Source organism: Abramis brama, assembly GCF_963993115.1.
Source record: "Abramis brama genome assembly, chromosome: 1".
In the NCBI taxonomy this organism is placed as follows: domain Eukaryota; kingdom Metazoa; phylum Chordata; class Actinopteri; order Cypriniformes; family Leuciscidae; genus Abramis; species Abramis brama.
In genome coordinates, this window is record NC_139963.1 from 46,127,229 (window position 1) to 46,142,550 (window position 15,322).

General features: G+C 39.1%; 1 protein-coding gene across 2 annotated transcripts; it reads right to left on the reverse strand.

The window, feature by feature from the left end:
* Positions 1–1,438: 1,438 nt before the first annotated feature.
* Positions 1,439–9,542, reverse strand: LOC311066963 (interferon-induced very large GTPase 1-like). Of its 2 annotated transcripts, XM_084088457.1 has the most exons (4): positions 9,506–9,542; positions 9,018–9,051; positions 7,048–7,136; positions 1,439–6,263 (listed from the first exon to the last, which is right to left on the reverse strand). In XM_084088457.1, exons 2-4 carry the CDS (start codon positions 9,022–9,024, stop codon positions 1,548–1,550), a joined length of 4,812 nt encoding a protein of 1,603 aa, XP_083944583.1. In that variant the 5' UTR covers positions 9,025–9,051; positions 9,506–9,542; the 3' UTR covers positions 1,439–1,547. The 2 variants fall into 2 exon arrangements, with proteins under 2 accessions (XP_083944583.1, XP_083944582.1); XM_084088456.1 differs by lacking the exon at positions 9,506–9,542 and having other exon boundaries at positions 9,018–9,166.
* Positions 9,543–15,322: the final 5,780 nt, after the last annotated feature.

Genomic DNA, 15,322 nt, shown 5'->3' on the forward strand with positions numbered 1-15,322 from the left:
TGTTTTTTTTAATTAACAGAGGTTTAGATGTTGATGGCTTTATGATAAATAAAGTCAGTTTTTTTTTCTTTATGTTAGACTTTCTAGCATAATTTTTTCTCTGCTTTTATCTGTTTACACGTTTGATACACATTTGTTATGGCAAAAAATGCAGGAGAAAATCTCATCAGATGCTGTTGGTCACTTATTGGGGATTTTATAGTCACCATCATGATGTGATTCACTGATATGACTTTGAGTCAAACCTCTGAGTATATTAGCTTAGTTTTTATAACATATATAGAGAATATAATTTTATATATAATTTATATAGAGACAATAATTTCACATGATTTTTCACATGACCCTTGTGATATTGTGGTGTCAGTATTATGACAATTGGTATTCTGAAATAAAATAAATCAATTTAACAGAAACTGTTTTGAGCTTTTAATTAATGCACAGAGACACCAAGAATCAACATATGAATCTCAACAATGGTGACAATCAGCAAAGCTTTTTGTGACTTCTGTAGATTGTTTTGACGTTCAGAGTTGATCTGATTTTTTTATTGTCACCATTGTTGAGATTCATACGCTGATTCTTGATGTCTGTGTGAGTCTTCAAGATCCTGACCAAAACAGTTTCTGTATTATGATTTAATAAAATCTATCAGAGTATCACAGCACTGCAGGATGTTCAACAGCAGTATTGGCATGCAAAATTAAAATCTAATATTAATTGATTTAATCAGATATTAGACTCCAGCTTGTATCAGTAATTCAGACCACTACATGATGACTATGCGATTATTAAAAAGCAACCATCATCTGATCTGAGTTTCTCTTGCATTTTTAATAACAAATGTGCATCAGAAACACACAGTTAAAGCCGCCAGAGAAATACATAATTAAAAAGACGAGATCAAGAGCCCAATTGAATCATGCACTGATCACCATAATGGTGACATCAAACTTTATTATTTTCAATAAAACATCAACATCTAAACCTCTGTTATTTCTCAATAATAATAAAAAAAATTCTCAAAGAGGTGAAGATGCTGAGATATTGAGAGTTAATGTTCTGTTGGGATGTTTTGTGTGTCATCATTGTGCTGAAGAGTAGAGCCTGTGCTTCAGTTCAGGATGAGCAGAGAAATACTGATGTTATGCTGCATGTTGCTTTATTTAACTGACTGTTGTAACTGTGTAGTTGCTGATTCAGTGACATAGTCACATTAATTCATCTATGTCGTTAACTGCAAAAGTTTCGCATTTTATAGTTCACGTGTTTGTTAGTAACAGTTCAGGAAATACCTGTAAAACAACTGTTTTTCTGTTAAAAAGTTTAATGAAAATTTCTGTAAGAGTCTTTTGCACTTTATTTAAATTAGGATATTCTACATTCATTTTACGGTTTTTGTTTGGCACAAATTGGTAGCCATAGCTGACAGTCATTTATTGTTTTTTGTTTTGTTTTTTGTTTATGTACAGTGTACATAAATTATTTAAAAGGGGGGTTATGTCTTCTTTTTTGTTGCTGTTAGTTTATTTTTTATAAGCTCCAAATTATTTATCCAAACTCTGAATAGCATCTTGTTGTTTGTGCTTTTTCCATTCAGCTGGAATCTCACCACAACCCTGGAATGTTTTATTATAATACTTTTCCAGATCTTTCTGGAACTGGCACACAAACCATTTCCAGTAGGACAGTTCAGAGTGATCAGGGGTGATGCTCCACTTTGCATAAACTCCTCCTGCGCTTCTGTATTCTTTATATGGAAACCACACATCTGATACACGAAAGCTTTGATCACTTGTTACTTCAGTGGTGCAAAAAACAGCACTGAGATTCTCTGTTTGATGGTAATGCATTCCATTAATTCCATCCACTCTGTGGAAAGGAACACTGTGATCTCCATCATGGTTTTCTATTGTGTTGGTGCAGATGGCGGCACAGAATGGACACTGAACCCAACAGCACTGACAGAGGTGATCAATCAGAAGCTCATCTGGTCTCTCCTTGTGGTCCAGTTTTTCCTTAAATGTGTCTATGTTGAATCTACTGCTGATGTCCAATATTATAGCAGGAAGTTTTTGTCTTATCACATCTTCTAGGAGTTTCACATCAACATCATCATGTTTCACTCCACTGAGGTCTTTTTCAGAGAAGACCAGCACATCTGAGAGCTGCTGTGTGAAACTCTTCAACCACAAACCAACATCTCCTCTGTTCACTTGAACATGTTCAGTAGATTCATGAGCTGCTTCCATGATCTTCTGCTGCAGGAGTTTAATGTTCTCCTTCATCTTGGGTAAAACACTGACACTGAACCTATCAGTGATGTACCGACTGACTTCATCTCTGATGAAACTCTTGAAGTGATCTCTGGGATTATGAATGTAGTTCATGTATTTTTCAAAATCCTTCTCTTCTGCCAGTGTCTTCAGGATGTGTTTCTCCAGTTTTGATCTGTTTCCATTCAGTGATTCACAGTTTGATCTCATTTCACCAGCCAAATCTCTGGCAGTCTTCTTGAAGACACTCTGCTCAATGGGCTCTTTAAGTTTCTGACAGATGATCTCACCAAAAATGGCCGCTGATGTTGCTCCATGACAGTATTTCTGGAAAATACTATAGTACTCTTCTCTCTTCTTTTCAACATATATTACAGGATCATTGGCTTCCCTGAACAGTCTGTGTTGGTCAGTGATCATCTTGTTTGCTCTCTTACAGATGGAAATAACCAAATCCCTGAAGAATTCATTCTTGAAATCATATCTCACTGGTCCTTCCTCATGTTGTACTATGCTTGCCTTGATGTAACCAGTGAGTTGTTGAATGCAGCTCTTGTTGTAGCCCATCTTTGAAATGTTAAATGATTGAATCTCTTTGTCTGTATGCTGAGCAACATCTGTGACAAATGATTTTATTTGAACTTCATCCTCTTTAGATAGAGAACCGCAAATTAACTTCTCAGCTGATCTGTAGGCATATGTAAAAAATCCACTTGATTTTTTAACTTTTACATAATCTGAAAAACTGGGCACAGATAAAACATCACTGTTCTCCATCCTTTGATCTACAGAAACACTTCCATAGGCATCACTGAGGATCTCTCTCACATCTCTCATTATGTTAATGTCTTTGATTGGAGGAGTGTCTGATATGATCTTCTTTACACTCTCTTTCCAAAATGAATTAAACGCTATGTTCAGTGTTTCTTCATCATTTGGTTTATCTTTCAGTTTTGAGGCAAGTTCTTTGCTCTTTTCAAATAGAGTGTTTTCATGATGTGTCCTCTGATCATCAATCTTTTTCTTCAGGCCTCGCTGCTGAAGAACTTCATTTAATTTCCTCTTTGTTTCTCTCACAATGTTTTCCTGAAGCTCATTGATTTTGATTTCAAATGATGTTTTCCACTGAATCAGTATCTCTTTATCTTTGTCTTTCTCAAAGAATTCAGACATTGACTTTTTCACATCTTCACTTGTCTTCTTCAGTTCTCTTTGAAGATCAGTTTCCTCAACTTCATGAATTGCTTTATTTTCTATTTGGTTGTGTAGTTTGTTCTCAGTTTCCATCATAGCACTGCGAAGACTCCAGGTCCACTTGCTGTATTCGGTCTCCAGTTTTCTGTAGGCTGAAATTTCCAGAGAATTTCTGAAGCTGAAGACAAACTGTTCATTCAGTAAAGCCTCCCAGAGATCTTTAATACGATCTTTTAAGTCTATCAGCATTAATCCATGTGACTTTGATGCATAAGTTTTAATAGATTCCTTTAGCTCTTGAATGTTTTTGCAGTAGTTTGGGTTTGGTGGTGCCATGGGTGGGCTTCCCTCCCAGAGCTGAGCAAAATACTTCACATCATTCTGAACATCAAATTTAATAACATCACTGAAACATTCTGCGTCACAGACTTCATCTTTAGCAGCGAGTTTTGTCATCTCATCCAGTTTTTCTTGCAGTCGTCTCCTTCCCTCCATGTTTTTCTCTCCAGCTGTGACATCTGAGACGTTCTGATGCACAAACACACACCTGGGAGACAGATTTACCTTCTTCATCCGTAGGAAAGCCTGAACAACAATCTGAAGAACGTCCTGCATCTCAGATGGGTTTTCTCCAAAGATGTTGATCAAGGTCAGATTTCCAAGACCAACGACAAATGTGGCCAGTTCATTGTCATGATGTCTTGTTGATCTTCCAGCCAGTTCTAGAGCACGGAGACCCTCAGTATCAACAACCAGAATATAGTCAAAGTTCATCTGTGTTTTCAGCTCGTCTGAGACTTTGACCAGCTGCATGAAAGCTCCTCTGGTGCATCTGCCAGCACTGACTGCAAACTGGAGTCCAAACATGGCGTTCAGCATGGTGGATTTCCCAGAGCTCTGAATCCCTAAAACTGACAGCACAAAGACTCTCTGGTCTCCCAGTTTCTGGATGAGTGCATCTATAACAGCAGAGATCCAGACCAGAGGAACATGAGCAGCATCTCCATCCATTAGCTCCAGTGGAAATCCAGAGATCATCATCTCTGCTGCAAGACTCGGGAGAGATGAGAAGTTAAACTGCAGGTCTTTCTTGTTCTTCTTCACAGATGAACATGATTCATAGATCTGACTGATCTCCCTCATGATGTGCTCCATACCAAACGCTGCAGCTTGAAGATCCTCAGATATTCTCTCAAGTTCAGTTTGTTCAGCTTTGAATTGTTCAGGTTTTTTGTCTTTCAGTTTTAAAACTGCTGACCACTTTTCATCATACTTGTGATGAAGAACAGAAAGGTCAGCAGATGAGTGTTCATCCAAGAGGATTCTGAGCCATTTGAGAAAAAACATCTTTTCAAGTTCAGTTTTTGAGTAATTTTTTTTAGTAAATTGTGTCATAAACTCACCGGTGTCACATTCATGCTGTTGTTCACGGATTTTCTTCATTTCCGTTTTTTTCCCACCTGTTTCCATTTCTATCTTATCTCCTTTAGGTCGATGTAGTTCTTTGTTCTTCTGACTCCACTGATGCCACAGTTCTCCCTGACAGGGCAGAAATGATTTTTTGATTTTTGTCAGATCTTTACCCTCCAGTAAACTCATCATCTCCTGTGCTGCTTCTCTTCCTCTCCTGCAGTCTTCATCATCTTCCTCATCTACTCTGATGTCTGAGTGTTTGGACACATCTTCAAGTCTGAAAGTTGAAGATGATTCTGAGAGACAATCATTTATGGCTCTTCTGAGTTCTTCAGATACATCTGACTGATTTCTGTCCTTCAGACCAATCTTGAATTTCCCTTTCTTCATCTTCATTAAAGTAGATTCATCCTCTGTAAAAAGACAAATAAGCGGCGTTGTGATTCTGAACAGGTTCTGGATCTTTTCAGCACTTCTGTCTTTTTTCTGAAGTCCTGGTAGAAGAACAACATTGACTGAGGCCATTTCAGTGAGGATCTCCAGCTGTTTCTCATGGTCTCCTGCATCACCGTGTAGATTACAGAACGCAACACAGTCAGTGAATTTATCATCATATGATCCAGAGGGGCAGAACCAGGTGATCTCCACCACTCCATCCATCAGGACTCTGGTTCTGCTGCTGCCTGGGCAGTTCCTGTGGAAGAACGTGTTGTGTTTCTCATTGATCAGACTGTTCATCAGATGAGACTTGGATGAGGACACAGAGCCAAACCTAAAGAAAGACACCATTGGAGTTTCTGCCTTGTAGACCGTCTGGGTTTGACTTGAGGTTTCATTGTTGGTGTTTCTCATCTTCCAGCTCTTGTTGATTTGTCTGAATGTCCAGAGAGGAAACTCAATCTGTTTTGTGAATGGATCAGGAACAAGAAGAGGCAGAGCGTACTGACACTGGGACAGTTTAGTGACCATCAGCTGCTTCAGGAAACCATCAGCACAATGAAACACAGCCATCTGAACATCCATCGGGTGAATGCGATCAGTTTGACTTGTTCCTTTGTTATACAATGACACTGCTTGGAATATATCACCAATGTCTTCGGATATGTCAGTGTCTCTTTGTTGTGTTTTATCATGTTCATTGGCCTTATAAACATTAATGTATCTTGCTTTGTAATCCATCATCAGTAGTTTTTGTAGGAAAGTCTGAATCAGTTCCTCTTCAGCACAGGACTCATGGGGCTGTAATGAATGTTCAGTTATCTGAAGAACATCTGCAGCTCTTAATTTATTGTTCCTGTGAAGATGAAGTCTGTGAAACAGGTGCTGTATTTCTTCACTTTCAGTCTTTTCATGCGGTCGGCAGGAACTGATGTTCTCTCTCTGTTTAATAGACAGAATAATAATAGATTTATTTAATTTTGTTTCATTCACATGCAATCTTATTCAAAATTGATAATGTGAAAGGACATGTGATACTTTTAAAAGTTATTTTAAACTTAAAGGTGAAGTAAGATTAAAAAGTAAAATACAGTCTATTAAACCAAGTTATACAATTAATATGACATTCATGGGTTTATCACCGCCCTTTGAGCCTCCCAGGCACAATAAAACATTAAGAGCTGTCCTCTCAGATCTGTCCTAAACAAGTTATTGTGCTCCCCTATCCTCTTCCTCTGTTACAGAAGTGCATGTCTAAATTCATTTCAAGTAGACCTTCAGTTGGGTCACATAATCAAATAAACAAGTTTGTGATGGATCAAATAATGTTTGATAATCAGGGTTCAGCTGTACATTTTATTTATGATCAAACATTACTTAGCCGACTCAACTGCTTACTTTTAACACATGGCAACACCCCAAAAATATGTCTTAAATGGCTGACCTTTTACTGTTCACTTTTAACTGTTGAGACAATATGCTTTGTTTTTGTAATTCCACTAGATGCCATCACAGAAGATGTATACCTCACATTTAACCATAATATCAGGTTTGTTTGTTTTACTTAAAATCCTGAAGGCTTTCTTTCTGAAAATACACATGCACAAGACTTCACAGAACTTCAGTATGCGTGATGTCTACATACAGTGACACAGATAATGGAAGAAAATGGCATTAATATAAAACAAGACTAAAACTCTTCTAAAGATTTTCTGTGAATGTTCACCTTTATTGAATCATTTGATTCAAAGCCGTCAGTCGACTGCTCACAGAGGCTGTATCCTGTTACACAATTCTCTGTGTTTTCAGGTGAATCTGAAAGAGAGAAAACAGCACTACCGGTATATTACCACTGAAGATTTTAGGGTTCAACTTTGCATGTAAACGCAGCCAATGTCTTGAACGTGACCTGAGCAACAATCGGTAACTAGTGCAAGAGATGAACAGAGGTGTGACATGGGCTCTTTTGGGCTTGTTGAAGACCAGTCATGCTGCTCGCATTCTGGATCACTTGTAGAGGTTAATTTGCACCTATGAGTTGAAAGTCCAGCAAGAAGAGCACTGCAATATTTCAGTCTATAAATGACAAGGGCCTGAACGAGAAGCTGTGCCGCATGCTCAGTTAGGAAGGTCCTGATGTTCCTGATGTTGTGCAATGTAAACCTGCATGGCCATGCTTTCCTTACACTTACATTCTACCTAATCTAGACTGTACTCCTGTACTTTGCATTCTGGGAGCTACTGAGTTTTGTATGATGCTGGGCGATATATCACATGATATTGTTAGGCGCATCTCGTCAGTAAAGCCGGTTCCCTTGATTAGTAGTAAATCACCATCACCTGCTTTCAGATGGAGCGGTGTTAAATTAACACTCCTGGGGCTGGGAGTGTATATGAGTCCACACTCAAGAGTGTAAAGTGTTCAAATATGAGTGTTAAATTAACACTCAAGAGTGTTAAAGTTAATGAGATAATTAAGTGATTAATTTAGTGATGATTGAGCATTATTGAAGACACCTGATGTTAACAAGCAGAATCACTGAAGGAGAAAATCACAAATTGTAAGTTACTATGGTTATGGGTGTTTGCTTTAGTTGGGCTCTTGACCCTTATATGTTTACTTTAAATGTTACTGTTGTTTGTCTGCTGTTATTGGTTTATAATAGTTAAATGAACAAAGTAAAGTGTGATCTGATAGTGCTGGTTATGTTTTGACATAATCATGCTGTGATCTGTAAAATGAAACTTGAGATAGTTTGGTTTAACTTGTTAGCAGCAGTTTTGTGATTCTTCAGCCTATGATTATCAGTACTTTACTTATAATCCAAAATATTTAATAAACATTGTTCTGATCAAAAGACTTTCAGATAAATTAATTTAGAAACACACATCAATAATCAGCCTGTGAATCTCAACAATGGTGACAATAATAAAGCATGTTGCAGTGGCTGCCACCAATCACAACTCATTAATGGCTCCCATCATGCATTGCGGTATGAATAAATCATGATCTGAATTGTCTATGTAATTTACTTTTCCTAATTCAGAACTGTATGTTATTATATGTATTAATAATGTAACACACATTGTATATGGAATTAAACTGCATGAGATCAGTGAATCAGGATTATTTCAAAACTATTATCATAATTGTTATCATTAGTATATAAAGTCAGCATCTCCTGATCATATTTTCTCTTGTTTTTTCTTGCTATAACAAATGTGCTTTATAAAGACAGTTAAAGCAGCCAGAATTTTTTTTTTAAAGTTATATAGTCAGGGGTCAAGAGCCCAACTAAGGCACACAGTGATCACCATAATGGTAACTTCAACTGCTGTAATCAACAAGTTAAACCTAATTCTCTAAATTAGTTTTGTGATTCAGGCCAAATGATGATTATGTCAAAACATAACCAACACTACCTGATCAACTTTTCTTGTCGTTCATCTGGCAGTTATAACATAAATAAATATCAATCATCACTCAATCAATCACTAAATTATCTCATTAACTTTAACACTCTTGAGTCTGGAGCCAAATAAACTCCCAGGAGAGTTAATTTAACACTGGAGTTTTTGCTGTGTGAGTTCATGGGTGGAATAAACATATGGCAGGACTTTTACTTTCTAACCCTTGGACTTTCCACCTCTGGCTATCAGGGTGTATACTTAAATTATGTAAAATATTGTTTTTACCTGGCATTAAGGAATTCTGCAAATATTCCTCCGTCTTTGGAGGTTCGTCTGTCTTCAGAGATTCTGACATATTCAGAGATTCTTCCTTCTTTGGAGGTTCCGTCTTCAGAGATTCTGAAGTATTCAGAGATTCTTCTGTCTTCAGAGATTCTGACGTATTCAGAGATTCTTCTGTCTTTGGAGGTTCATCTGTCTTCAGAGATTCTGACATATTCAGAGATTCTTCCTTCTTTGGAGGTTCCGTCTTCAGAGATTCTGACATATTCAGAGATTCTTCCTTCTTTGGAGGTTCCGTCTTCAGAGATTCTGAAGTATTCAGAGATTCTTCTGTCTTCAGAGATTCTGACGTATTCAGAGATTCTTCTGTCTTCAGAGATTCTGACGTATTCAGAGATTCTTCTGTCTTTGGAGGTTCATCTGTCTTCAGAGATTCTGACATATTCAGAGATTCTTCCTTCTTTGGAGGTTCCGTCTTCAGAGATTCTGACGTATTCAGAGATTCTTCTGTCTTTGGAGGTTCCTCTGTATTCAGAGATTCTGAAGTATTCAGAGATTCTTCTGCCTTCAGAGATTCCTTTGTCTTTAAAAGTTCAACTGTCTCCAGAGATTCTTCTGTCTGCAGAGATGATAATGAGGGTGTGAGTTACAAACTACATGCCTACAAGACTGATATTCTGCCTAAAATCGCCTTCTGATGACAGGTTTTGTCTTTTTTTTAAAATGTCAATAGCTTCTTTGATGCTAAAAGTTGACTGGCTTCTAGATTAATGGGTAAAGCTTTTTTCAACAACAAAGCCTAACAAGAACAAGTGGCTAAAAAATTAAAACAAATAAAAATTAGTAATCAGTCTTTTTACAAGTTAATTACAATGAAAATGTATGTACTGCCAGTGCTTTTACTCTACAAAGCTATGATGAAGAGCCAGCAGTATATTGGCTTTGTGAGTCAGCTTTGGGCCCAGAGAGAAGGAAATGAATAGTGGAATAAAGTCGTTATTTTTGTTTGTTTTTTGCGCACAAAAGTATTCTCGTCGCTTGATAAACTTAAGATTGAGCCACTGTAGTCACTTGGACTACTGTATATTAACGATCTCTTTAATAACTTTTCTGGGCCAGCAAGTTTCAATCACTTAGAAGCCTATCGAGGAGTGATCAGCTCTCAGATTTAATCAAAAATATCTTAATTTATGTTCCGAAGATGAACGAAGGTCTTACGGGGTTGGAACAACATGAGGGTGAGTAATTACTGACAGAATTTTCATTTTTGGGTGAACTAACCCTTTAAGACCGCAGTTTGAGCCAGCGGCTCGAATTAATATGTTAATATGTTTATAGTTGTTTTTGAATATTTTTAATAGTGCGGTCAATCGATTAAAAAAATTAACTAGATTAATCACACATTTTTTTCTGTGATTAATCGCTATTAAAAACACTTGTAATAACTTCACAGTTAAACTAATTAAATTAAAGTAGAAACAACAGCATAAAGACATTTTAAAGATATTAGACAATAAAGATATGTTAAATACTTGTTTAATACCATCTTTTTACGAATGAAGGTGTTTCATTCTGATGATGTTTCATTAAAATGATTTTTCCCCTAATTTTAAACATTGCTGTAGTCCGACATCGACATACTCAGATTCTAGTCAGAATATGAGTCTGATACTGCTCCATTGGGCTGTGATTATGGGGCGTGTTTCAACCAAACCAGGAAAGAAAATGCCTCTGCACTCAATTTGATAGACCTACAACCAATCAGAGCAACGGAGTAAGTGACATATGTTTTTCATTCATGTTTCCGACCGACAAATGCCTTGATCGCGGTTCTCTGTTCCTCTTTTAAAATGAATGCGCTGTCGATATCTTCAATAACAGACACGATGGCGGAATCTACACATCTCAATTCTCCAGCGGCAGTCATCTTTGTTGTAAACGAATTCAACCCAAGCGCTCTTTGGTGACGTGGATGATTGTTACTGTTGATCATCTGTCTATCATCGTATAAAACCCGCACTGACAATTTGATTGGTCCGAACAGCTCTGGTTCGAGCACAGTTGCTCCACAACTGATCAAGTCCAGACCGACTTCCCGACCTCAGATGTTGTGGGCGGGGCTAGGGCTGCACGATTAATTGCAATTTACATGTAATCGCACTTAAATCGAGATGGCTTATCGCGATTTTAAAATCGCAAAGGATGCAATTATTTTTGTATGTGCAGTTTGAGTCACTTATAACGTGTATTTGAAAAAACAACATGCGTCAAACATCTTTCCAAAACATGAGAAGCATTTATGAACCTCTTTTTAATAACATGCAACATTTCAGACTGATCTCATGAAATGGCGTATGTATGACATCCAATTCGTATTTCCATTTTTGGTGTGCTATCAACACGCATAATCGCTTTTCAGCGTGTTTATCAACGCCGTTGACTTAACATTACATTACTGTATAAATATGACCTACCCCAACTCCGTCCCTAAACCTACCCGTCACTGGGGTTAATACCATTTATGAGTCTTCCCCTACCATCCAGATGTAGATATACATTTTGCTCCGTTTCGCTCGGACATTTAACGGCGTGAACATACACGCGGATAGCTCAAAATGCGTATAGATAACACGCCACTTGACTTGAAAGTGGCGTGTATGTTTACGCAAAGTCATGATGTCATGTTGAACATTTAATAACATGCATTTACTCCAAACTCACTCACTTGCAACAGTTGAGCATCCTTCTGTGAGATGATGTGCCTTCTTACACTGAATAAGGCAGTCGTGTATTTATAAGTCATGTTTCAATCTTCTGTTTATTTAGCTACAGCGATAGGGATTTCCTGGAATGAAGCGCATTATTGTACTTCTGTAGCAGGGCATATTTATCGTGTTTGCATGAGAGCGCCCTCTGGCATTCAATTGGGGCAGTATTTACTACCAATCAGCTGCACTCACTTGACAAGCTGCACACAAAATAATCACAGACTTTGCCAAATTGTGTGCGGTTTTATTGCGATTAATCGTGCAGCCCTAGGCGGGGCTTAGTTCGGCTGGCATCCAGGCTAACATTGGTTTACAATTTTGGTTGCCTGTAAATTTACAAGAGTACTGTACATCATGAACTAGTCAAGTCAAGTTTATTTATATAGTGCTTTTCACAACATAGATTGTATCAAAGCAGCTTCACAGTATTAAATTAAAACAATACATCAATGTTTGTTTCTAGTGGAAAACGTCTACGTTTGGTAATGCTGATCATTAGTATTGTTGATTGATTAATGAAATTAAATATCCCCAAATATCCCCAACTGAGCAAGCCTAAGGCAACAGTGGCAAGGAACCGAAAAACTCCATCAGGTGACCTAATGGAGAAAAAAAAAACTTGGGAGAACCCAGGCTCAGTCGGGGGCCAGTTCTCCTCTGGCGTTTATGAACTAGAGGTCGGATTTAACTGTAAGATTAAACTACAATTATACAGTAAAATTATACAGCACACCTGTAAAATTTACAGTATGTTACTGTTATTAATAATGCACTGAATTAAAACCTGATAACTCATTTTATTTGAGGAAATCGATTGGTCAATTGCCATTAAATATTTCATTTGAGTCCACTAGGAAAAAGACTTAAATGAGTTAGAAACATCAATTTAACTAAATCCTGCTAGTTAACAACAAAAGGAAACAAAGGATTTACCACCCAACCCTCTACCGGGGGAGGGAGTTGTGGGGAGGGAGTTGTGTGGCCACCATCTCCCGAAGAGCAGTACCATCCATCTCCGGGTCGCCCATCTTAGAACTGCTTACCCTTGCCTTTGCCGCCTCTTTTGGCAGGGGCCTGGACGGTCGGGGCAGCCCGCCTGCGACTGGCTCCTTGGCGCCGCTTGGAAGGAGGCTGCTGCTGCGGCGAGGGCAGACACAGGAGGACGCCCTCGGCGATGAGCAGACTGAGGGGCCGCAGGCGATGGGGTGGAGGCAGCACAGCCTTGCCGGTTAACTCTGGCGAGTACTTAAAGGCCCGAGAAGGAAGAAACGGCTCTCCGCGCCAAGTGGAGTTAGGGCACAGCTGCATTGCAATGGCCCACTCCACTGGAGGGATGCGTGTGTACCCCTTAGCCACCCCGCCATGAAGGGTGGTGAGGGAGGAGGAGCCACCGGGACGGATTCTGGCCGTGAAAGGTGCTGTCCACGCCCCAGTGAGCTCCTAATGCACCTCCGGGAAGAAAGGCACCGGTTGCTAAGAAACCAGCACGCACCACCCCAAGAAACCAATCATCCAGCTTAGGGCTCGGGACATGGGGCCCGGGAAAGCATGGCCATCATCTCTGGGTCCGTCTCGGGCACCGCTGCCACACCCAAAGGGGGCTCTATTGGCTGCGGATTCCATTGGCGGCTCTACTGGCTGCGGAGCGTGGGAGGGATGAGGGTTCCTAGGGGGTTGGTTCCCCGAAGGAAGCGTGTTCATCGTGATCCTCAAGTCCACCCGCACTACTGCCTGAAGTAACCCTTGGAGGAGGATCGCGGCAGAGGTGCAGATCCTTTGCAGGAACGAGAGTCTCGACCGTAGCTCTGAAATGGTCATCTTATAATAATAATAATAATAATAATAATAATAATAATAATAATAATAATAATAATAGATTTTATAGATTTTATTTGTAATGCACTTTTCATTCCGAAGTAGGAGAACAGGAGAACAGGAGAACAACAGTAACTACAAAATAATAAAAACAATCAGCACATAAAAGCCTTTCTGAATAAAAAAGTCTTTAGTTCGGCTTTGAAAGTGTCCAGGCTCTGTTCTGCTCTCAGCTCACTCGGGAGATGGTTCCAAAGCCGCGATGCAATGGAAAAGAAAGCTCGGCCCCCCATGGTACGAAGCCTAGTAGTGGGGACCTGAAGAAGCAGGTGACCTGATGATCTGAGGGTGCAGGGGGAGGATTTCAAAGTGATGAGTTCTTGTAGATATGGTGGTGCATGTTCGGTGATACATTTATGTGTGCGAAGGATTTTGTAGTCAATCCAGAATGAAACAGGGAACCAGTGCAGTGAGTGTAGAATGGGAGTTATGTGATCATATTTTCAGACTCTCATTAGGACTCTGGCAGCACTATTCTGGATGTATTGTAGCTTCTGAATATTTCTGCCAGAAATCCCAATGAAGAGTATGTTGCAGGAGTCTAGCCTGGTGGAAATAAAGGCATGAACAAGTTTCTCTGCATCTGGAAGAGATAGAAGGGGACGGAGTTTGGAGATATTTCGAAGATGATAGAAGGAGGTTTTGCAAATGTGTTTTATGTGGTCATTGAAGGTCAGCTGCGGGTCAAACCGAACCCCCAGGTTTAAGACTGAGGAGGAGGGAGTGATGACCTGGTCGTCAAAGATAAACTGAGATATGGGAGAGGAGTGGATCTGATGAGGAGTGCCAAAGAGTAGTACCTCAGTTTTATTAGAGTTCAGCTGGAGGAAGTTGCTTTTCATCCATGCCTTTATCTCCTCAAGACATGTGGTGAGTTGTGACAGGGCTATGGAGAGACTTGGGACAGTTTTGCTATAAAGTTGCAAGTCATCAGCATAACAATGGAAGGATAGTCCATGTCTGCTGATGATAGAACCGAGGGGAAGCATGTAAAGAATGAATAAGATTGGGCCGAGAATTAGGGCTGGGCGATATATCGCACGATATTGTTATGCACATCTCATCAGTAAAGCCGGTTCCTTGATTAGTAGTAAATCACCATCACCTGCTTTCAGATGGAGCGGCATTTACTACAAAGAGCCGTAGTTAACTGACAAGCTGAGCCATATCGCATTAATATCGCGGACGTATCGCCAGCGATAATTAATGCGATATGGCTCAGCTTGTCAGTTAACTACGGCTCTTTGTACACAGCAAAAACTCCAGTGTTAATTTAACACTCCTGGGAGAGTATATGAGTCCACACTCAAGAGTGTTGAAGTTAATGAGATAATTAAGTGATTAATTTAGTGATGATTGAACATTATTGAAGACACCTGATGTTAACAAGCAGAATCACTGAAGGAGAAAATCTCAAATTGTAAGCCACCGTTATGGCGATCAATGTTTGCTTTAGTTGGGCTCTTGACCCCTTATATAATTAACTTTAGATTTTGTTTGGCTGTTGTATCTGAATTATAACTGCCAGTTGAACAAAGAAAAAAGTTATCTGATGGTGTTGGTTATATTATAACATTCATCATTTGAACTTGATCACTGAACTCATTAAGATCCTTCTTTCTGACTTCGATTTATGTTGTTGGTTACAGCATAACTGTGAATCTG

Bases quoted from the DNA above. Each gene is read 5' to 3' on its own strand.
- LOC311066963 (XM_084088456.1), bottom strand. From the start codon at position 9,087: ATGTCAGAATCTCTGAAGACAGACGAACCTCCAAAGACGGAGGAATAT. The intron at 7,137-9,017 runs GTAAAAACAATA...TCTCTCTTTCAG, and splicing joins GCAGAATTCCTTAATGCCAG to ATTCACCTGAAAACACAGAG. The intron at 6,264-7,047 runs GTGAACATTCAC...TCTATTAAACAG, and splicing joins AATCAAATGATTCAATAAAG to AGAGAGAACATCAGTTCCTG.